At 44.9% G+C, this 24,568-nt stretch overlaps 2 protein-coding genes and 1 long non-coding RNA gene across 8 annotated transcripts in view; 1 reads left to right on the top strand and 2 right to left on the bottom strand.

Moving 5' to 3' along the window:
* The window catches only part of LOC125708051 (pleckstrin homology domain-containing family G member 3), a 51,744-nt gene extending 39,373 nt beyond the window's left edge, over nt 1-12,371 (bottom strand). For 2 of the 4 annotated variants that reach the window (XM_048975545.1, XM_048975546.1), the window contains exons 1-2: nt 12,119-12,371; nt 970-1,038 (exon numbers count right to left, since the gene is read on the bottom strand). In XM_048975545.1, the coding sequence (XP_048831502.1) occupies nt 970-1,038; nt 12,119-12,371 (322 nt within the window). Of the gene's footprint in view, nt 1-969; nt 1,039-6,306; nt 6,886-12,025 lie in introns of those variants that run through there. The other 2 variants (XM_048975549.1, XM_048975548.1) reach the window with 2 other exon arrangements.
* On the top strand, nt 8,783-21,624 carry LOC125708055 (uncharacterized). 3 transcript variants are annotated; one of them, XR_007382409.1, is made up of 3 exons: nt 8,783-11,093; nt 11,589-13,514; nt 21,022-21,624. It is a non-coding gene; the product is annotated as an uncharacterized LOC125708055 (long non-coding RNA). The 3 variants fall into 3 exon arrangements; XR_007382408.1 differs by lacking the exon at nt 21,022-21,624 and adding an exon at nt 13,976-14,859; XR_007382407.1 differs by lacking the exon at nt 21,022-21,624 and having other exon boundaries at nt 11,589-13,941.
* The window catches only part of spint1a (serine peptidase inhibitor, Kunitz type 1 a), a 7,839-nt gene continuing 1,115 nt past the window's right edge, over nt 17,845-24,568 (bottom strand). Inside the window, exons 2-10 of the mRNA XM_048975550.1 lie at nt 24,022-24,176; nt 23,651-23,789; nt 20,510-20,680; nt 20,371-20,418; nt 19,706-19,837; nt 19,413-19,463; nt 19,154-19,324; nt 18,931-18,990; nt 17,845-18,785 (exon numbers count right to left, since the gene is read on the bottom strand). Coding sequence (XP_048831507.1) covers nt 18,595-18,785; nt 18,931-18,990; nt 19,154-19,324; nt 19,413-19,463; nt 19,706-19,837; nt 20,371-20,418; nt 20,510-20,680; nt 23,651-23,789; nt 24,022-24,176 — 1,118 coding nt within the window. The 3' untranslated portion in view covers nt 17,845-18,594. The remainder of the gene's footprint in view (nt 18,786-18,930; nt 18,991-19,153; nt 19,325-19,412; nt 19,464-19,705; nt 19,838-20,370; nt 20,419-20,509; nt 20,681-23,650; nt 23,790-24,021; nt 24,177-24,568) is intronic.

The following is a 24,568-nucleotide window of genomic DNA, read 5'->3' as shown; positions in this document are numbered from 1 at the left end:
TCTTCTGTGAGAGCATGAGCTCACGCAGCCGGCGAGGGCCAAGGGGTGGAGGGGTGGGGACACAGCGCAAATACTGCCACACGCACCGCCGACGGCCCTGGATCGGCGTGCCTCCGAGCTCCTGGCAACACCCACGTTCCCCTCGATCCTGACATCCCCACATCAATGGAAGTGCAAGCCTGTGCCCACCCCCTCACTGGATACCTCGGGCACCCTCCGCAAGTCGACACCCACCAGACGGCCCTCGACGCTCACCTGGAACACGTCGGTCGAGAGGATGCAGTTGCATAAACTTGGGGGAGGGACCACCGACAGGCTACGGGATCTGTTCCGGCTATGTGTCGCATTCGAACCCCACCAACACAATTCCAGGATTGGGGGTCAGACACTGACCCAAAGCCCACCTGGATACCAGTTTAAACTCTGCTCCTCAGGGTTTATCTGAATGGACAGAATGGCTTGGATTTGGCCCCAAAATCCACTACTTGTAAATGCACATAGAAACACATTAAAATGAGTCATAAGACATTTATCATTCTGCTGAATATGCACCTCAGATGCTTCTCTTGACACTTTCAACAACAGAACAAGCACCAAAACAACAGCACACAGTGCTGAGCGGTTTGACCAAAAATGTATATTAAGGTATTTTTTAAGATTCTGGCAGTTTCGCAATATTTCACGATAGATGTACATTGTACATGTTCACCTTTAGCACGGCAGCTAGTGTTCACATCGATAAACAACTAGTGCACCAATATTCCACCCAGTGTCAATTTCAGTTAAAAACAAAGAGAAATTGTCTTCACTGCCAAAGCTGTCTAATCTCCATTGCTTCCAGAAACCATATGGAAAATGCATATTTGACCGAGCACAAAATAAGGGACAGGGGCTCTTTAATGCCGCATATAAGGCACACCCACAAAGGCAGGGCTGCTTGAGAGAAGACATGGCAATCACACAACTCACCTTCACCCATGGGAAGCTCATATAGAGCGGAGTGGGATCCCTCGGGCATGGCACTGGGGGCCTCGGGGGCTGTAAAAAAAATAATAAAAATGGGACCAGAGTCAGGTTGAGAACCTGAGGAGCAGTGGAGCTACAGAAAAACCGCATCATAGCCGACTTGTCCCATAATGCAAAGCAAGCTTTAAAAAAAAAAAAACTACTGATTTTTGGGTCTAGCCAGTGCGCACCTACAAGAACATTGACTAGGTGTTTCCAGTAGGTGGCAGCACTGACATCCAGAGGTCAATGAAGAAAGAGGGACAAGACGATTTGTAATGTGGACTCTTGATGAGCAGCTGGAGCAGAGGAAGTACAGAGATACTCACACATATACTCATAAAGGTAAACATTCAAAATTATGGCATTCCCAGCTGTGATTCTGATGCAAAGGCATTCTACAGCTAACAGCAATTCTAGAAAAGTTTCCACATTAGCCAACATTCAAAAATAGGGTTAAAATAACTAAAGTGATGAGTCTGTTGCAGCCAGCTGACTAGCTAGTTATGAAACCTTCTCCCCAGACAAGCGCCTTGGTGAGCAGATGGTTAGCGATGGTGCAGCTGAGACTCAGTTTATCGGAAAGTCAATACATTTTGGATCAGTTAGAATTCTCTTTTCTTCTTCTCTCTCTCCCACACACACACACGCTCACTCCCCTGGCATTTAAACTCACTCTTTCTATAAAACATTTTTTTCTATTCTACGACCAACAAATACAGAACATACGTATATTTTACAAGAGGTTTGTCCTTTTAAGCAGCTTGCTTGAAGTTTATCTTTACATTTTCCGGTTGTATAACGCTTTGGCATTTCAATGCGACATCATCTGAAAACACAGACCACAAAATATGATCTGAATCCATCAGCCCCCTTTAAAAACTCGACCACAGCATACTATACAACAGCCTTTGTTAGGCACTTTGAAGTTGCTTTTAAATTCATTTTAAAAATACATTTTGTTTGAATTTGATTTTACTGCAGTTATAGTCTTGACTTTTTTTTTTGGTCAACCCAGGTGCTAAATCAGCACCCGTCTGTCGTTTCAATGGCAATGAGTTTGCACCTCAAGGTCGTCAAAAGGTCACTGGGGCCGCCTAAGGACGAAATGAGGATGTTCCCATATGGAACGTGTGTTTGCATGTGTTTTTCGGGGGTTGAGCATTCATATAGCCATTTGTAGTGAAGTATTTGCCTCCTTTGCTACCCTTTTAAGGTTAAACAGTGTGTTGTACCATAACTGAGGTACCCGAGAATGAACTTCAAGGAACCAAATGAACTCCATAACACAAAATTGAAGGACGACCATTCAGAGGCCTGGGGGGGCGGGGGGGTAGTACTATGGCTACTCCTGATTCCAAACGACCAGGGTGCCTTACATCACAGGCCCGGGTCACAGACCCTGCCTGTCTGCCCCTGCGTCAGACACCCCCACCATCTCATGGCCGAGCAGTAGGGGCAGCGGGGGGGGGGGGGAAGGAGCACATCAAATCACACCGTTTCGCAGTCATCCACACCAAGCTTCCAGTTCCTGAGAGTTCCTGAGAGTTCCACGTGTGTCATGCTTCCAGAACACGGAAGGATGCCCCCAATCCCAGCGGGAATCGGAGTGCCGTGATGCTGAGAAGGTGCGAGGAACAGCGGGTCTGTCAGGGGTCAGTCAGTGACACCCGAGCACCGCCCTCACCACCCCCCCCCCCCCGCCCGGAAGATTGATGAGGGGAGCAGAGGGGGGAGAACCTCAAGCTTTTTTGCATCCTGTTTCCTCACAGGCTGTAAAACTCAAATGGGGTGCAGAGACCACCCCTCCCAATTGACTCAAAGGCTGAGGTCTGTCTGCCAACAGCGAAGCCAGGCCGAGTCCGTGGTCTGACCGCACTTTCCCAGCCGAGCCCTTTCGCTTGTTCCTTTGTGTCCCGTTTCCGCTCAGTGTTAATGACCGCGCTCGCCACTTCCTGCCTGCTTCCTCAGCCCCGCCTCCTGCACTCTGCGAAGCCATTAACCGCGGCCTGGGGATACTGGGTGTCCACCGGTCACCCGTCCATGCTGAACCCACTACAAAAACAAACTGTCACAAACCGTCCGGAGGCCATCAATCCATTATCAGCTCACGCATGGATAGACCAGTCAGGGTGTCGGATCATCCTACTCAGCTATTTGAAAGCGATCCAGGAGTTAGCGCTCCGTCCCCTCCCTGCCTGCTGGCCCGATCCATTAAAATGAAACCCATTAAAATTTTGCGCATGTGGCTGATTTTAGCTATCATCTTGGCTGTCATTTACGGGGGAGCCCCACAGCTAATGGTCGAGGGCTCAAGCTGCACCGCCTAATCCTGCCAGTAGGTGGACCCATTTCTGCAGATCTCTGCAAAGCAACTATACGGGGATGTGTTGGTCACTCAACATCAGTCCTCGGGTGACACCCCCCAGACGGTTCATGGTTTTTTACCCTCTCCCAAATTCCCTGAGAGCTGGGAGAGAGAAAAAATGTGGACTGTCTCGGGAGGGGGGGTCCCCGAAGACTGGAGCGAGAATCCCTGCTCTATAATACAAATCTCTCTTTTGATCACTGAATAAAACACGCGCCTAATTTTACTTTGTAAAGCTATTTTTTAATTAACTACTCCCGCACTTTTTATATAGCTCATTTTAGGTTCATAATGGAAGAATATAGATTTGCCGTAAGATTTTTGTTTTTTAATTCTTTCATCTGAGCTGATTTGTATAACAACTGTATAAAGTTTAATTTAATAACATAAACTTTGATGAACATGAAGTCACCAATAAACTGTCCATTTATCCAACAATTTATAAAATATATATACACTACATTCAGGTGTACAATTTCAGGACAGAGCAGCAACTCTATTAGGAACATTACAGCTTTTTGGTTGCAGGCATTTGATCCGCTGCTGTTATTAACACTAATGGCACATTAACGTAAACAAAACTGCTACATACGCCAAAGTTCGTCTTGCTTGGCGGTTAAAGTAGTTCGACATGGGAAACGGAGGTTCTAATGTGAACTGAGGAGTTGTGCCTTTTAAACCGCACCTTGCATGAAGGCTTTGGCGCCTATATACATCGATTTAGCGAATAAGTATGTAACCAAGTGATTTGTTTGTGTATTTATTTTGAATTTGTTCGCTTGCTTCAGGGACGCAAATTTCAATTGAAGTTTTGAAGAAAATGAAATGCTTTATTTTTTCTATACAAGCTGTTGTATAATTCGGCTGTAGACTTCTTGCGGTGTTATCGGTATAGTGTAAATCCATATTGTAGCACACAATCACACCGGCAATGACGACACATATGTACCGCGCACCCCTACCGCGGTGCATAGCAAAACCAGCTCAGCAGGTTCTGGCATGATCTGAGAGGGTTCTACTTGCAACCCAAACAGGCAGGAGACAGATCAGTTATCTCCTGTGATTTGGACCATGGCACATTTAGGCCCCCGGGGGTGGGGTTCCTATACGTCTATGGTATGATGGGAGTGCAGTAAGGGCTCTAAGGAGGGACCACTGGTCTGGGGCAGCCTCAGTCCTCATGAGCCAGTTGCTTTAACACAGAGGCGGAGCCAAACCAGAGGATCCAAGTGACATCGCTGGGCAACTGCAGTAAACAAACAGGACCGAACGAATCCAGCCTTGGCCAAAGGCACAGCTGAGACACAAAGGGCTCCAGTGTCGTCTAGCGGGCGGTCGTACTCTACCTCTCGACGCCTAGCACGCGCGCGTACCACGTACAATGGACAATGCGACACACTGGGGGCTGCACTTTGATTTGCGCTTATAAATCAGGTCCTGTTACAGGAGGGGGTTTGCACGCATGCACTCACACAAGCGCAGTCAGCGCGAGCAGGGACACGCAACTGCAAAATCTCAACCTGTCAGGGTAGGTCACCACCACTGCAAGCCCACCAGGTCAGCACAGGAGAACATCAAACTGCAAGGCCCAAGCACCCATCGTGTTCCACTGGGTCGCCATGAGAGACCGTTTTCAGACTGTAGGACACAGCTGTGAGCTGTGTCGAATGTAGCAGGTACCAAAAAAAAAAAAAAAAAAGAAGCCAAATTAAGACGACGAAGACTGATTGCATAATTAACATGAGATTATGAAGAAAAAGCAAATCAGATAATCTTGCAGAGCGCGATATGACCCAGTGACGCTCCAGCCAATCTTAAGGTTTCAGTTTCACTGACAACATTACCTTATCTTTGAACAAGCACATTACCAAGAAGGCAAAAAAAAAAAAACATATTCAGCACAGAGCAACTTCCCAACTGGATCTGGCCCAACTCGGCATCGGCCATTTCCCTGTTGGCTGTTCTAACTGACAGTGGAAAGATGAAGCAATAAATTTAAGGGGGGAAAAAAAGAGAGAAGGATGAGAATGGACGCGCCCGGGATGTGAGATGAAAGGGAGAGATAGAGAGAGAGAGAGAGAGAGAGAGAGAGAGAGATAGAGAGAGAATCAGGCTAAATTGACTGTACAATTTGTACTTTATTTCACCGCTAACATACTGATTTATGTGCGAGTTGAGACAGCCCTAAAGAGGAGTGTTCTCACCCCGCAGCTGAGGACACAGGCCAGGCCGTGAGCTGCGCCAAACGCCACGCCATCCAGTTCGACACACTCCACGGGAAACAGTCGTGGAGGTTTGACAGCAAGCTGACAAGGGTCAGGAAGACGATTCTGCCGGTGTTTCATGCTGGAGAGTCCATTTCCCTGTTGGGCTGGTCAGCTTTTTCAGGACAGGGTGAGCAAACGGTTTAACCAAAAAAACTAAAGAAAGAGTGTCACCCAGAATGTTGTGGGTTCGGACAAGATAGGCTGTACAAATAGGATGGGCGGACCTATCCTGAGAGACAGCAGGAAAGCCTAGACCTGCTATAAGTAGGCTCTGGTTGAAGAATTTCACCACGTCTGCGAGAAAGTGGACCACAGATCCCTGACACTCCTGCCAGTGCACTGGCACTGAATCAAGTCAAAGCAGTCATTGGTCACAAGGAGATAAGGAACATCTAATGTTAATCACAACAAAGACGGATGTGGAGAAGATTGGACAACAGCAGCAACAGGGTTCAGGTAGGTCACATAGACAGCATACCTACCACAGACAGGAAATGACATCACTGGGAACGCCATGAAAATTGCCCAACACAGGCAGAAACCATTCCTTGATAAGACATCAAACTCACCCAAGACAAACAAAGGATTAAACACCCAGACTATTTACTAGGCTAAAACCGATAGGTATCAGTGAGACATAATGTGTAGTAAGTAAAAATAACTAACCAGCGATGAGTGGGGGATGCACCCCTTCCATTTACCAACGTGTGGAAAAATCCATCCATCACTTCCACAAAAAGTTGTTTTAACAAGCACCGATTTTAAGGTGATACAAGCTACAGACTTGCTGCACACCCCATAATCACTTCTCATAAACACCTAACAGAGTATGTCAAAGTTCAAGAAGCAAGTATTTTAATAAGATTTCAAACCTTTCGAAATCTTAATAAAAGTCAGCAGATAAAAACGAACGATTCCTGAGTTTAAATGCCATCGAATATAAATGCAGTTTCATAAGAGAGACACACTTCCTTGTCCTGGGAGACTCCATTGTCCTGGGAATCCATCTCTCCAGTTTAAAATGAGTTGTAAACGATCCTGCAAACAAAACTGACCTAAAAATAAAAAACAAAGGACCTCCCCCCCCATGCTGTACAGTTTATCTTTCCAAGAAAAGCAAGCTTGTCCCCCCAAAGGATGATATTTATCCTCATGGTGACGTCACCTAACAGAAGCCCTTTCGAGGAAACTCAGGTCACATTTTCAAAACTGCAGACTGAACCAATAGGAAGGCAAGGACTCCAGAAGAGACTCACTGTAAGGAATCACTGTATGTCTCAGCAAAGTCAGTAAGCACCTGCTCCTCTCCTTGACTCATCCACAATAAGAACCACCTCCTTAGTAGTCAGTAAACAAAAGGTGTGGACACATTATAGATGAGAGAAGTTTCTGGATTTTTGTTTCAGAAGTTGAGTAGCAAGAGGAAAATCACTCAGAGGAATCTTGGCTTATTTCTAGTGGGGGGGGGGGGATGGGGGGAAACAACACCCTTGGAGTAAGATCCATCCAGAGTTCAACACCCGCTGAGACAAGGCCAGCCGAGGACACACACTTTCAATAAGCTGCTCAACCTTCTTCCCTTTATATTCACATGGGAACCTAATAAGGAATCATCAAAATCAAGGCCACGGTTCCAATTACATTTTGGAGTTGAGAAGATGGGACTGATAAAGACCACCTTCAGCCCCAGGCACTGCAGGGTGCTGTGGAGATAAACGACACACAGACCACAGCACGGTTGCAAGTAATCGCTTCCATCTCCCATTGCACAAGAACTCTGGAATTCCAGATGGCCTTGATGGCTTTACCTATCAGCTCATGAGACGCTTCTAGGAAAGTCTTCTAAACAAAGTGCCTCGAGCTTCCAGATCTCACTCGTATAACTGGCAACATCACCCAATCTCAAAAGGCTCTCGTCTCCCATACTAACGATCACGTCTGATGAGAAAAAGCACCTACAGCATGAAGAGCTGCATTGAAGCAAAGGGGCCTATTTTGGTCGGAGTGGTCACATGACATTTTTTCAAAGCACGAGAGAGGCCTTTAAAAGCCATCTTTGATCAATATTCTATGAAGAGCATCAAACCCAGACCAAGTCTGCACTACACATTCCGGACAATTAAATCCTCAATTGCCTTGTCGGTAAGGGTATTATAATTAACCTCGCCTTCTGGGACATCACTGGAGAACATCCACGTGACCCTCAGTTCCTGAAGGCACAGCTCCCTTCTCATTCCAAACAAACTGAATAATGAATGTCAGCCAGCAAGGAGGGAATTTGGCGAGATTTGTGACAATGCCGTCATGTTTAAAAATGTCAAAGAACGAACGATGGTTAATCTCTGCATGATCTCTGCAGGGCGATGGAACGCAGGGCGATGGAACGCAGGGCGAGGGCTACAGTTGGTCCATGGGTGGCCCCTCTCCAAAAATAAAACCAAACCATGGTCCTAGTGACCATCCCGAACATAGTGGAGGCGGGTTCATGGCTGGGAAGCTCCTAGTCTTTAGCAGCTTGCTGCTGAAATGGAACAGATTCCTAGCATGAGAAACTAAGCAACTATCATAAGGAGAGTTAATACATCTGCAGCTATGGCAGGAATCTGTGCCTGTTTAGCAATCCCAGAGGAGCTGTCAAGAACAACACATATTAATGACTTCCCTACCCCAAAAAACAGGGTAAATCAGTAGATTGGTGTAAAAGGGAGATGTGATGCTTTCTAGGATTGCTTACTAGCTATATAGCCTTTACAGTGCATAGGCCGAAATAGCTATTCCACAAGGACCACGCGGTTTCTCCTCCGGCCGAGTGTCTGCTCACCAGAACGACCCAGCAGAAAGCTTCTCTGGCTCATTCTTTCTGCGGCGCAGTGATTCCAACGCTCTTCCTATGGCCAACACAGACAGGGTTGAGCTGAGCTGGAACTGACACTGAGCAAAGCTGCGTTCTCGGCCTGCCGAAGCTCTGGAGAGACCCCCCTCCGCCACACGTCCGCAGGGGCTGGGGTTAGGTCTGGCTGCATGGGAACCTCCTGCCTCTTTGTAAACGGCCACCTATTGCCTGCTGGAATATTTTACTTTCACTTTTGAAAACTACTAGTATTATTATTTATCTATGAATTCACAGATAAGTAGTTTAGTTAGTGTGCACATCTTGCGCAAAACATACAAGGCCAGTTAATGAACTGTATACTAAAGCAGCGCCCTGGCTAACATTCATCTGAAAGCACTACCACCCCCCCATCCCCCGAAGTGGGAGCCATCAGTCTCACTCTGTGACAATGGGGGGTTTATAGCTTTCTTACTACAATGACCACTGCAGCCGTCAGGTCCCCTACAAATTCCACTCATTTCAGCAGCCCAGCGAAAAAAATCCTTACAGTGTACAGAACCAGGGCAGCATAAGCCAACTTGTTTGCCTTGTGTGTTTACGGTTTCTCCATCACGGTGGTGCTACTTCGCGGTTATGGGGCCATGGTGACCCAGGAGCTCGGGACAGATGAAACATGCCAGAACATCAGGAAAGCGAGACTCGATTTGTGCAAAGGGTGGATTTTCGCTGAAAGGATCTGCATCACTGGTGCTCTCGGGGGTGGGTGGGACAAGTAAGGAAATTGTTCTAATTAAATAAAGAAAAATGCAAATTAAGCCAATTGCACCAAGAGAAGGAAAATCGGGCTGTATGCACGGATGGTACGGCAAGCACAGAAAGCAGCTCTTCCTTGGCCTATCTTCAGGCAATTGGGATCGTGAATGAGGGCAGTGTTTCGGACTCGCATGCCAACATTCTCCACAGTCTACTTAACCCTCACATGCATGTGTACCTACACTTACTGCCAGTTCTGCCCTCCACAAATATTTATGATTAATACTTAATGTCTAATTTTTGTTTTATGTTATGCCCTGGCTCTGTCTTATTTAACTAGTCTGGGGCTACGAATTGCACACTGTTCTCAGTAGAATTATGCACGATAAACAAACCTTTGAAACTCTGAACTGAAAGTAATTTTGTGGGTATTCTGAAAACTTTGCCTACTAACTAGCCACCTAGCATGAAGGATACATGGCGAACAGCCGCACTCTCGCTGTCTGATCCTGGGAGAGCGATAAGCTGTGGCAGGACACAATACAGGCCCATCCCCACCCGCTCAGAGTAACCTATATCTGCCAGTCAGTCAGGAAACGGTGCGCAAGTGACTCCCCCCCCGCCCCCAGCACGCTGCGTCACAGCTCCCGCTTGCCATACCACAGAGAGGAACTGGGCCGGCCACAACTCCCAGTCAAACACCCACAGCTGCAGCCCTTCCAAAAACCACACCCCATCCTCACTGCGTGACACAATTCTAGCAAATCAACAGAATAGGAAAATCTATTTGGTGGGACAAATCTAGTCATAATGCCTCAGGCTGGTTTTGACAACTATTTCCCTTCCATGTTTGTTGCCTTTAATGCAGAGATCCAGCAGATGATCACACAAGACAAAATTTCCGGGTAAAAAAAATGGGAACACAACAAGCCCCCCCCCCCGTCATCGTTACCAAAGGGCAGCTGGCAGAGTTACAGGTGTACACAACCCCCCCCCACCTCCATGGGGTCACAGCTGACCTGCGGTAGAACTGCGTTTGTGCGAGAGGAGTGACAACAGCAGGGGGCAGTGTGTTAAGACCAGGGGGTAAGAAAAAATAATGCAAGCAACTTGGGCGTGAACACAGCGAGCGTGCGAGGCCTTGTTATGTATACAGCCACACAACATACACCACAAACTCAATAAGCACCGCAACAGTTAAAGGGCCTGGCGGTCTAAGTACAGTCAGAACAGGACCCCCCGCCACCAACCAGGCTTCCCTGGCATGGCTAAAGCCCACCAAGGTCCTTTGAGGAATTTACACCGCATATTCACCCAGCCACACTTAAACACTACTTGGGTGCCTCCCCAGCTGTGCTCCTGTGAACAGATCTAGGGGGGCAGGACTCACAAGTCACCCAGCCCTTGTCACACATTCCTGCGCCCTGCACCGTTGCAACATCTGGCCGCGCCTCATTCCCATAGGTGCCGTTGCCTCGCCGCCCCAAGCTCCCTCTGGAGCGGCGGTTACACCTGACGAGGCCGTCATGTCGTAACGGGCCAAACTGGAGCGCGGAAGTCGCTAGCGACAAGGGCTCAGCACCGCAATGGGCACGGCTGCAAGCCACAGGTGCGGTCAACTGCTCAGCCCTGCACCAAACATCGGTCTGCAGTAGGTGTGGCCAAAAGGCAGAGTGATCACAGAGTGTCACACTTATACAGGAGCAAATACCACATGGGGGGGGGGGGGAATTCAGGAGCTGTGAACACCAGAACACGTCAGGTTGGGATTACTTTGATTTTCTGGGGCGTGGATAACACATCCTAATGTTCCCTTCTGCCGATTCTGCGAAGTTCCAGTTGCTGGCCCTAGAAGGTCATGCTGCAGGTAAGCCGCACATTTGCATAGTATCCTTGATTTTGCATTTCCCGTTTTTGCATCCATCTTTAATTTGGAAATGAGGTACATTTTATTTAATCTGTGTTTAATGTTTAAACCACAGGGGCTTAGTAACTGGTTTACGAGTCTGCTTAGAGACAATCAAGTATGGCACCAATGACATCGTTGCAAGATAAATTTTTAACACTGATAAGAGAATACAGGGGAAAAATGTATTAATCTTATTGTCAGCCCACAGAAGCCATCCCTGCTGGGTTTTAAACAGTTAAAGCTTTCGCAAACTCATAAGTAATTTTAGCACCTTCCAAAATTGTTGACATCGGAACCAAAACCGTAAGAAGGCTGCAAGGTACAGCGATCCAAAAAAATCCTCATCTGTTCATACGATTTCCCCCGAATTTATAGCCACAAAGCTAAAACACAAACTTACCTGCCCATTTTGCGTGTCACTTCTGATCAAACGTTTTTTTATTCTATTTTCAGCGAAGAACTAAAAGTGCAACATGCTGCATGCAAACATCTATGCAAACCAAGAGAACAGTAAATACTGAAATCAAAGGCATTTTTCAACACCTAGGCAATAATGAGTATTGCAGGCAAAAGGATTCACGTCGCAAAACTTCAACCTGAGTGTTCAGATTGAAGTCAAACTTTTTCTACGGATCACAAATGAGCCAAGAAAGCAGAGGAGTTGTTCAGAAGCTGTGTTTATATGTAAGCGCCCAGTTTCTAATATAAACACTTAAGTCATACACCAAAGAATGAATACTTTAAAAAGAAGATCCGATGTCTAGCTACAGTCGCTTGCGCAGCCTTTGTACACCGAGCAGTTTAAGATAATTTATTAACATTAAGTTAAAAAGCAAATGCACTGACAACGCTACGAACAAAGTATGTGAAAATCTGTTACTTTTACTTACCTAATTTAAAAATCGTTCGAACTTTTAAATTTTAGTGAGATCTCGAACACATTCGGTGACTTTGGTCTGGGGCTCCTTAAGAACCGAACCTACCCGAGGGAACCCGGGTCCGTTCAGTGCGTCTCGCTCGGTGTCTCAGCGCTGGGAGCTCAAACCGAACCAGTGGGCTGATGTTACTGGCTGGAGCGGTGCGGCCTGTGCGCATGCGCCTTCGCGCTGCCAGCAGTCCGCTGCTTTGAGTTAAACGTGCCGCTCGGCTCTCGTCCGCTTTCCGCCACCACGCCTCTTCCCACCCCCCAGGGTTTCGGCTCTCAGAATGAAAAGGTTGGGTCCAACAGGAAGTCATTTCCGAGATTCTGATACGAAGGGCAGCATTTTTTAAAAAGAGCAGATGGGATTCCTGTTGTGTCAGTTTAGTTTGCGTAGTTGAAAAGCTAACATGTGGTGTGAGCGGCATACGTACTGCTGGGCTGTGTCCCTTTAAAAGTCATCTGGTTAATATTTAATCTGATTTGTTGCATTAATGTCAATAGTGAAGCGTTATTATTTGCCTACGATCGAATGAATACCTGCCTGTCCTTGTTTTGTTCTTCTGCACTCTGCATTGTGTAAAGCTATGTAGGTTATTAAATTAATCATTTTTCATTTGAAATGTCAGTTAACAAGCAATGCAAAGTCACTACCAGACCAACTTTAAACCCTGTCTAAATCAACCAGGAATAATAAAGTCCCACCAAACATAATCATACATTTATATAAATAAATTCATCAGAATAGAGTGGATATACGCAGTAAAGAATGACATCAGCCTCACGACGTTAGACGACACAAAACAACACATGAAACAATCAGGCCTGCGGTGTATATATAGGTTCATCACTGGAGACGGCACACCACTGCTAGAGCACTTTAAACTACAGCACTCTCAATCCATACACAACCAACACTACACGCCCTTAATGCCTAATCTTGTATTTGAAATCAATGTAAGTGCTATGCAGCATACAGTAGGTGGACAAAACAGAGACCAGGCCTGCCAACTCTCACACATCTGGCCTGACATTTTACAGCAAATCTGTATTATTCCATTATAATACTAAAATGAGCTACATCAAAAGCATTGGGGTAGTACAGACTATTTACAAGGTAATAAAACTGTTACATGCATGTAAATGCGTGTGCAGACTTGTCTCGAATTGAAAATCTCACTCCAGCCAGCTGACCAAAGTTCTCCTATATTTAGGTAATCCTGAGAATCACCTAAATATATTAAGGCAGAACAAAGAACAGGACCATACTTTGCCTTCAGAACAGCTTTAGTCCTTCTTGAAATGCTGTCATATGAGTCCTGGGTGTATTGGAGCATCAAGATGTTCTCCAAGAAGAGAAGCCCCTGGTTCCTTGAGGGATGGGGCAGTGCTTCAAGTTCCAGACATGAAATGATGTTTAGATCCCAGCATTGGGGATGGACGTGGAAGGATGGTGCAAGGTGAGAGTATCCCAACCAGTTACCATTCAGATAAATACATTTGTAAAAAACATAGTACATATATTTACACTAAATTATTATTACACATTGATATGATTAACAGAAGCCACATTTTCAAATATAACTTTACAATATCACGTTGCATTTTTATCTGACCAGTAGGGGGTGCACTTGCACTTGGGTGCACTTGGGGAAGGGGGCACAAAAGATTAAACTTGCACTGGGTTGTGCATCTTTCTGCATTGATTATGGATACAGGAATTCTTCATTAACACATACTAGCATTGACATTCAACTCGGTATGACTCAAGTTTACAGCAGCATTTGTATTTGTAATTTAGATGCGTAAGTTCATTTTCATCATGTTATCCAGCTTTCGCAACAGCACTGTTGACAAATGCACGGAATAAATATTTTAACTGCACAATACAGTGGGTGAACTACCTGTTCCTTGTCTCCAGGGAGGGTGAAGGGCTTATTATACAGCAAGAATCAAAGAGAATGCAGAATGAACACCTGCTGGAGTACAAGGCAGAGATACTTAAATTATTGTCGATAATATTATCGATCTGGATCAATTTCCCAGGCAGCTCAGCACTGGAAGAGAAATGTTGCAGTAGCTGCCCTGGTTCAGGCCCATGACGAAAAACCACGGGCGTATTTTTGGGCATGAACCGAACGGAGACGTCTCTGTCCAATATGGTGGGAGTACCACATGTGGGGGGGGGGGGGGGGAGAAGCCCCTTCCACTGCTGAAGCCAAACCTATACTCTTGCCAGACACAAATAAATTTCATAGGGCATCCAACATAGGTCCTCTGAGAATACTGTTTGTCTAAGTGGGGGGCGGGGGGGCGGTCAACCCTGCAATTTTACTGTGTGGCTACTTACCTGGCCAGAAAACATGGGCAGACAGACTCGGTCAAGTTCCTCATTTTTGATGTAAGGAAACGCCATGGAAACCAAAGACTTTTTATCAGCGGAAAATATGGCTAAAAGACAAAAGAATGATCTTATCAGGACTGACGTAAAAACTCGGTGCCCTGCGATTACTGGTCACACACCGGAACCGTCTGTTCAGATTCCAAACAAGTCACGGAATTGACTACTTAATATCAGTGACAAGAGAAGCCCCAAGCAATCGCATGTTTTCAGTGGAATGCATCTGAATAATAAGCCACAGAGAGGTTCTATCAATCCCTGAAGTAAACCACCTTAATATGTCTATTAATACATACATCATACAACTATTTTTAAATAGACTTATTGTAATGTAAAATGCAATGCTTTGTGACTGGTGCTATAACATCAGGCATTCATCTTGTCATAAATTTATTTTGAATTTATATTTCAATGTGTCTGTTTTTAATGAAGGAATCACTTTCAAATAATCATTTCACCAATAATTTTTACAGACACATATTTCAAAATATACAAAAAATACATTTTAAGGCACCTTCATATCCCACTTTGCAAAAACCGAACATGTTCTTGTGGAAACAATGAAGGGGCATTTTGAATAACTGAGATAGAAAAGCCTATTGTTTTAAACGTTCAAGTAAGGTACTCCCAATAAAGACAATATTTCATCAGAAAGATCAAAGACGGTCAAAACAGGACTATAACCCCAGTGACAGAACAAGTGATTTTGTTTTCTTTTAAAAAATGACAAAATTAACAAAGAAAATATTTTCATTGGCTTTCACTGTTAATTGGCTTTTTAGATGTTATGATCATTCATGACATTAACAGACAAGCCGAGACACCAGCGACGTTCTGATAAACCTGGAAGATGTTTTTCAGGTCCCCTGGGGGATTAGGAGTGGTTGTGCGACTGTTTAAAATCAATGACATAAAGACACATAGGATTATTCAGACAGAAATTCAATTACACAGCAGGTTTGGACTCACCATCCCATTACATAAGATCCTTCATCTGTGATGACCATGGGTGTAAATCACCAGCCAATGCAACCCCCTGGACCCCCTTAAATAAGTGGAGACCTCCTGGCACACACATGTGTGGCACACACACACACACACACACACACACACACATATATATATATATATATATATATATATATATATATATATATATATATATATTAGCCTCCCTAAAATGTTTTCAGCCTCCCTCAAATAAATGTCTATTTATTGGTTTATGCCATGATTAGCTTGCCATTAGCCTACCTAGTAAATAATTATCCCCTGTTAAAATAACACCAGTCATTAAATATTTGTGAAAAAATGTTTTTGTTTTTCTTAATTATTGACATATTTCTGAACATAATACAATATATCTAATTACGCCATTTAGTAAAAGTTGAACCCTTATATACAATTTCATGTTGCACATTTTTAAAATATTGTTTTATATGGAAAATGGTTTCTCGAATTTTTAAATTTGGCTGTGTGACAAACTGTTTTGCAGGTGAAAAGAACAATTAAGAAACGTGGAAAAAAAATTAAAAGCAAATAAATCACGAGGAAAATGCGTTATTTAATGAGCCTGTGGGGTTGTACGTGCTGACTTATGGCGCTGTGACTAATAATTTAAGCCCTCCAAGCTCTGTGATACGCTCTCCCACTCCAGACGCAGAATGACTCAACTACATGCTTGTAAAGACCAACAAAACGGTTCCAAGCGTCATGTGCGGAGATAGCATTTTTTCCGGGTGCAGAAACTGAGAAAGGCTAGCAATATTGCACTAAATGTTCACCAAAATGTAAAACGACTGTCACCAGCTACAAAAATTATACAGGAATGTATCCGTTCAGAAGCAATCCAAAGTAATCCATAATTTTCTTTATAGTGAATGAGTGATGAGACAAATGACTTCAAATAACTAAATGATGAGTGGAAATCGAGTCTTTTATTTTACCAATGAATAATGAATGAATAAATTAAATGTCTACATGTCATGCGCATATTCCGTGATTCATGATGTTATATAACCAACTCCTAAGCGAGATATGGGAGATGGGCAATATCAGTAGGCCTACGACAGCGGCGAGTCTGGAAAACGTTTTTGGGTCTGAAAATCAGCTGTTTCGCGGGGCTACTAGCTTTGCTCATTAATTAATTTCTGGTCCTAAGTCTGATTAGCTCATTTGGTTTCTTAGGCAGACAATAATGCGAACGTGCCTTAATAACTTGGAGGGGGCAACGCCGCACGTGCATGCGATCTGCCACCACTAGGGGGCGAAATTCAGGTTCAATCCCCACATGAAACGGGTATGAATGCAGCCAGTCGCTATGCCTGCAGGTAAACACGGACAAAATGGCCGCAAGCTGGAAACAAAGCAGGCAGCGTGTCACTTACCTGCTGCGATAGCGCTACCCGTGTCCCGTAAACAGATCAGTCACCATATAAAGGCAGCATGATCTAAGATACGCTGACATTTTATTATTTTCGAATTAATCACTTTAATTCTGTAAATATTATCTAAACACAAAACTGTCCACCGAGGCTCATGTTTTCGAATACTTCCTACTGAGAAGACATTCATTTGTTTTTATGCAGCTAGTAAGTATGTTAATGCGAATTATGTCATTGCGAGTTATTCGGCCAGGTAAAACGTCATAGAATCATAGTCATCACAGAAATCTGGATGCCTCACTCTTTTCTAAATAGCACAAAAAAAATCGTTTCTCATTATCATAGATTCATTTCCGGTATTGTTCTACCTTTAGGTGTTTTAGAAACTTTATGGTGGTGCCATTCTGCCACCTGTTGGTGAAACGCAGAACTAACCCGATAAAATATTTCTATGTTGCGTATTTTTGTATGTCGAAGTCCTCCCGCCGCGTGCGTGCAGTGGGGGTTTATTCTAACTGAAATTCGAGTTCATTCGATATGGCTTTTATCATTCCCCAGGATCGTCATTTTTACATGTATGTGAATAAGCAAAGTATCTTCAAACATTTGTGGAAATTCGGTAGTGAAATTCACTAGCTTCTGATGCAAGTTTCTTTCAAAACGGTCTCGTTTCCCACAGCCTATATGAAGAAGAGCATAGATACCATGTCTTGATAACTTAAAAGACCAGTTTTGTGACATACCGGTGTATACTGATTCCAGGTAACAGGAAGTGGGCCAGTGCATGCAGACATTATAAAAATGGAGGAAATTCTCTTGGGACAAATGAAACATTATATACTACACTATCACCAGTAAATGGTTAACGCATCCCAATCCCAATGCAAACACAAAGTTTCTCATTTAGGCCACACAATCTCCTCCATGCTTCCCAGAGCTTATGTTTCCTTCACACGACGCAAGATGGGAAACCAATTATAGAAAATGCAGGTAAAGGAATGAATCAAATACATTGTATGACTTTTTATTCGTTTTTGTTGTTTGGTACTTAAAATCAAATTTCCATGTCTAAATAGAGAAGTAAAACTATATACATAAGTGATGGAACACTGCATACCTGCAAAAGTTTACCAGATCCTGAATAAATAAAATACACCGACATTTACACTCAAGTTCCTCTGTCCGCCATGAACAAGCTGGAGACTCTAAACAGACGCAACATTCAGCAAAGAAACCCAGGATAGCAGAAACATTGTGTTTTCTACATCTGGTTTAGCACACAGCAACAGAAACTGTACAAAAGTTTGGAAACACAATTAAAAATAATATTTACTGGCAGGTAAAGCCTCCTGGACTGGAGGTTAGGAAGAGGTGTTTGCATTTGAGTTACCAAAAATCACATTTTTATGCTTGAACAAATGGGAGGAGCAGGACAGCAGGATCTGACATTTTTAGTCACAAGATGGCTTCGCCCTGAGAATCATTTTCCTGAACAGCCAATGGCCTTAGTATCAAGGCCCCTGTGGGGAAGCTCATTAAAACCGACAAAATCACCAGTGTTTTAAGAAGAGCTGCGGGTTTATATTTGGAAGTCCTTCAGACCTGCCGTATGGCCACAGCCACGGTGAGCCGTTGCACCAGCAGGACTGCATGTTTGCACTGTGGTACACAACTTTGCGGGAAAAATAGCTCCGTATCTCAACCACTCTCCCAAAAGCAGAGGCAGGGCAGGTAGGTGGGAGGGAACGTGCACAGAGGTCAGATGGGCTTGGTAGTGGTGTTATAGACCAGGCGCTCCATGTCCTCGGTGGCTAATGTATGGGTGCCATTGACAGCCACCCGCTGGTGCCGCGTTGCCTGATCCCTCTTGCCTTTCATGACGCAGTAGCCCAAGATGGCCAGCAGGATTAGGATGGCTACGCCCAGCAGCACAGCTATAGCAATGCCACCTGAAGGGGGCGACCAAGAGCAGGTCAGGGGAGAGACAGATATACATGCATTACCTTCATAATGAAACACTGTGAGGGAGACGAAGTTCCTCTGTGAACAGAGGATTCAGCTCAGTGCAGAGCTGATGCAGCGAAACAACATTACCTGCTTGGGTTGTTTGTGACTCCTGGTATTCAAAGGTTCCTCTTGCATAGACGTCTTTTTCTGTACAGACACACAGCTCTTTAATACTGCTTTGTGTCACCTCTAATACTTCGACCTTAACAGTTAAGACTTAAGTAATACTAACTGCTAGATTACTGAAGGCAAGACATCAGAAGTCGACGGACATCATTAGTGCCTGCAAGTTATCCACAGCAGATCTTACCCGATATGTCTCGACAGGTGTTCATGCACGTTTTCTCAACATCAAAACGGTTGCTGTTCCCATCACAGCCACCATAGTTGAAGGGGAAGCACTTCTGGATCAGAGGGTCATAGTACCACAGGGTAAAACTATGCCGGCAGGGTCCTGTTTTAGGCGGATCTGTGCAACGCACTGTGTTAAAACGCAAGGGGACAAAAGTCAGTAAGTTTAATAAAGGAGACTTGGGCACAAAGGGTGGGACACAGAACTGCTAACTCACCTTTCACTTCATCTATAGGAATGTGCAGGAGAATTTCGAAGTTTTCTTCAACTAATAAAAAGGTGGAAAAACAGGATTGAACTCTAACAAGAAACGAAGAAAGAACATTGACACATAATGATTGGCAGACACTGAGATGCAGAACATCCCCCCCTTATAATAGGAGAGCTTAGGATCGCTCAGCATTAGCCGGGTTAGTCCAGCAGGCCAAAATAGCTCCACATCGAACTGGTATTAAAGAGGTGTGTGTGTCCGTGTGTGGTAGGGTGGCGTTTCAAGGGTGCGACTCTCACGGTTGTCACAGAAAGCTTCGTCAGAGCCATCGCTGCACTGCTTCTCCTTGTCGCATTCCTGACCTTTATCCAGACAGCATCCGTTGTTGCAAGTGAACTGGTCGGGGCTGCAGGGGCTTCCACAAACCTCACCTGAGAATCAGTTCATATATTCCTGTTATTGTGGGAACTCTCCATTCATTTCTATGGCCATAACCACAATCACTACCAATCCCTAATCTTAACCACAAATAAACTATTGTTGGCCATTTCAGTTTCTTAACTGCATTCACGCATTTTTATGAAACCGAGGTAAATTTTGTGGGGACCGGAAAAATATCCCCGCAAATAAAATAAGTAACCAGGTTATAATGTGGTAAATACAAACCCACACACATACGTGAGGCTGGAGCATAAAGAATCCCAACTGCAGGTCCGTCCTTCAAATCTGAAGCATTTCCTAGGCATTTCTAAGAGGCCTGCCTCTTAGAAACAGGCAGGCCTGTGTTCAGCACGTACATGTGATTCATAGGCCTTATTCACCAAATGAAACTCTTACACTCTCACACAATATTAGAAATTATATTAGCGTGATCTGCTCAGTAACTGCTGGCAAATTTCTCCCAAGTGCCGATTGGAGCTCAGTAACCTTCAGGCCGATCTGAGACGGTAGGCTGGGGTCTCACCTTTACTGGAAGGCTGGTGACCACGTCTGCTAGAATGGGTGGGCATGACTGTGGGGGATGAGGTCAGGGGAAGCCGGTTAATGTGGAGCATCAGATGGCAGCCTGAGGCGCTCAGTCCCAGAAGGCGGGCTGCACCTACCTGACTGGCCCTTGCACGCATCTTCACACTCATTCTTAGACACGTAATTGTTGTTGTTTCCCTTGCAGCCGCCGAACACGAACTGTTCACAACCCTCTGAGGCCGCGTTGTAGTGCCACCGTGGGAAAGCACCACGGCAGGGGCCTATCTTCTTTGGCACCAGGCAGTGATCTGGGGGGGGGGGGGGGGGGGGGTGGGGGAGGGAAGAGGATACTTAAATAGCTGAAAGAACAACGACCCGGAGAGCCTGGACATAGGACGGTCATGGAGAGCGAGAAGGAGGGACGCTCATCCCATCTGAGGTCTCTCTGGGTCACAACGCCCCCTTGTGGGACTAAGTAATGAAACAGGACAGGGCCCTTGCTGCTCTTGATGAGAAGTAGCACAATGTACAGCCAGGAAATAAACACAGAGGGCTAAAAATATGCTAATACAGGTAATAATCATTAGAGATTTATGGTCGCCACGCCCCTTATGACACAGCTGCCATTTCTTATTTTTATGTAACCCAGAGTGCTTCAGAATCAGAAAGTCACCGAACAAGAGCAGCCAAGAAACAGGCAAAGCAGCCCATGAGGAATGAAGCTTGAGGAGCACCTCCACTCCACCTCCACTCCACCCCACCCCCACAGCGTCAAAAACCTGACAGCGGCGGAGATGTGATGACATCATGAGCAGAAGGGTGGGTGTGACAGGCTGCACATGTGCGCGGGTAAGTGCTCAGGGTAGACAAGGCGACACTCTCAGCTGGAACTTTAGCCCTGTGTCCATTTATTACAGGTGAAACGAAGGAATTTTAAAAATTAACCTGACTCAAGCCAGAGTTAATGACAAGTCAGGGCTAATTATCTACCCTGTAGAGTCTCTGTGAATTAAACTAATTAAAATATGTAAGAAAAATGTGTGGGGTCACTAGGAAGTTGCATTTCTCCACCTTTAACCAATGAGGAGACTCCTTGTGGGAAGGCTAAGGGGAGGAGCTTAAAGCGCACCACTCACGAGGCCTTTCAGCTCTCGGGGATGACACACTATTCGGTTTCAGGTCCAGGGCTTTTCTAAGGGCTGTTCCGCTGCCCGAGGACAAAACCTGTGTGTACAATTGGAGTGGTGTGGCAACTCCAAGTTCCCAGGGTGGGGGGGGGGGGCTGTATTCCCCCCCCGTCTTCAACACAACACTTGAGAAAACTATGACAAGAAGTATGCCGCTATTTACGGTCCTAAGAGAGCGGCGGTTCAAATACGTGCTGGCTGTCCCCATCGGCTAAATGGGTGGGACAAGTCAATTATAACAGACAATACAGATTAAATGGCACATTAATACAATAACATAAAACCAGTGAATATAAACAGTCACATGACACTACCATTAAAGGGGGAGGGTTATGCCACTTAAAAATCCTGCTGTAAAAATCACATTCACTTACAATAGCCACAGACATGAAAAACTCTGTAATTCTTCCCAATTTCGGCTTGTCACCTTAGACCAGGGACACAGAGCCTCTTGTCTCAAACAATGACACTCAGCAACATGTCAGACGTAAACCTGCATTCCACAGAAGGACATTAATCACTAACATGCCACGTCAAAGCCACGCACACTGAAAGGACCCTCCTACTTCAAGAACAATCCAGAATTCACTTCCCACACATGCAAAAACTCAGTGTTTTAACTAGCCCAACCAGTTCCCAGTGTGTGTGTTGGGGGGGGGGGGGGGGGGGTCAGGGGGGAGGTGGTAGGGGGATGCGACATCGTCACTTCCTGTTTTGGCAGCCTTTCGTGGGGAAACCAGATCACATCTCCATACAAGCAAACCTGATATCAGTTTGTCACAATAACCTTGATGGAGCACAAACGCTCTCCTGGGTCACGCCCAGACACGGTCACGTAAAGAGCGCCGACAATCATTGGCAACCGGAGACAGTCACACTGCTGAAGGTGCAAATAATTAAACCATAACAAAAATGCAGCAGCACTTCCTAAACCAAGCACTGAATAATCCTCCTCATCTTGGGCATGAATAAAAGCTAACTCTAACAAAGAACCTCAAAGCCATTTACGAGTGTACAAATCCAGCACTAGACAGCGGGAACTTCTTTCCCAGAGGTAACTCAAGGAACTCGTTTTAACAGGCAAATTCCAGAGAAATACAAAGGTAAGCTGACCTGAATAAGGCACTCTTTACAAAACAGGTCCCGTATCACATAATGCCGTGCCAGTGACTCAAATGCCAAGAACCAATTACGCAACTTCCCATATCATTCAGTGGATACATGCATTAAATGCATATAGCTGTCACTTTCAATTTCACACCTGTACATCTCACATAGCTGAATGTGCGGTACACCATGTTAGAGCACAGGAATATAGAGGAAAACGCAATATTACTTACACACACATACACACGCACCGAAGCGTAACAGCGGAAATGGTCCTGCAGGGCTTTTTTTCTGATTCCCAATTTGTGCATTCATTCAAAAGCATGAAATCATCACATGGTTCATTCCTACATGTCCCACCCTTTCGTATCTAACGGACGAATATCAAAGGCCTTTAAAATTCACCACCGGGAAAAATGACACGGAACCGTGGAGATGAATGTTTCAAACGTCCAGGACAGGCTGCCGATTCGCACGGAAAGCACAGACTGAATGCTACAAGCAGAAACTATGTCTGTGTGTTTTGTAAACAGTTCAAGCCCATAAGCAGCCTAGTCAGACTTTCCTTGCTATCATCACATGGGTACAATAGTCCCAGTCCCAGTCCCAGTCCTAGACCAAGAGTCCACGTGATCTGAAAATGTGCATTAAAGCATAAAAACACAACCAAATGTTTGTGGAGATGGGGAATTTCATAATTTCTCCTAAAATAGACAAAGGATGGTGTAAAGCCAGCAAAAAGACAAAGAGGAACCTTAATGCTGATCAGGAAAGTTTCCTTCTGTGCGGTTAAGAACGAAACATGCAGCACTCTGGATCTCACAGAAAAGCTTCTCCAGAATTCTGTAGATGCCTCCCAGGGGCACTAGGCAAAGCTTTACTTGTGAAAATTGATGATTGTTTCTCTTCATGATGCAAGTCATTTGGGGGCTGTAAGCTACCGCCTTATAGCTAGATCCGGCCTTCGCTGAACCCCACACTTACTCTCTGACTGCGATGCGGTGAGGACCAGGACTGTGACCACCGCCTTGCTGGACTGGCCTGCCGAGTCAGTGACCATTAGTTGGAACTTGTAGACACCAGGCGAGAGATTGGAGACCATGACTTGATCTGGCATCATTTTCTGACATGGCCAAAGACATAAATATGAGGTCTGGATCAGGAATGTACATTAAAAACCGAGAGCATTACAGAAAAAAATCTAAAATAAAAACAAAACATACTACCTTTATCCTAAGAGCAGAGTCCTTGAATCCTCATAAACACAAAACTAAGTACCACAGCTAAGTACCCCAACACAGGTGTAATTGTAATTGAAAGCAGTGTGGATCGGAAATCACAGAAACTCCTTTTACCTCCATGACCACAGAGGAGTCACCAGAAACGAGGGTCCATTCATAGATCTCGATCTTATGATCATCGATGCTCTCAAACCCCTGCAGAAGCACGTCTTCATTAGGCTGCACCACTTTATCCGGACCCACCCTGGCAACCGGGGGTTTGTCTTGCTCTGTGAGAGGATGTTAAGGACCTAGTTCAGAAGATCACCTGACATCAACGGACAGCAATTCACTACTTTTGAGTCTCCAAAATGACTCAAGACTCACCAGGAACACAGAATACGGCCATTAACAGGTAAGTAGAGAAAAAAATTATAAACTTTGATATGATTACATATGTGTCATTTTAAAAAGGAATAACAGATGTTTTCAATTCGAGACAAGTCTGTATGTATGTAAGAGTTTTATTACCTTGTAAATAGTTTGTAAGATTTTCAAACTACCCCAAGGCTTTTGATGTAGCTAATTTTAAGTTTATAACTGATTTCCTGCGTGTAATTCTGAAAGCCTGAGTGTCACGCCGGATGCGTGAGTGTCGGCTCCCCGCCATGTCCACGTGCCT

The sequence above is a fragment of the Brienomyrus brachyistius genome, chromosome 14 (assembly GCF_023856365.1).
Source record: "Brienomyrus brachyistius isolate T26 chromosome 14, BBRACH_0.4, whole genome shotgun sequence".
Classification (NCBI taxonomy): Eukaryota; Metazoa; Chordata; class Actinopteri; order Osteoglossiformes; family Mormyridae; genus Brienomyrus; species Brienomyrus brachyistius.
This window is presented reverse-complemented; position numbering and strand designations above follow the sequence as displayed.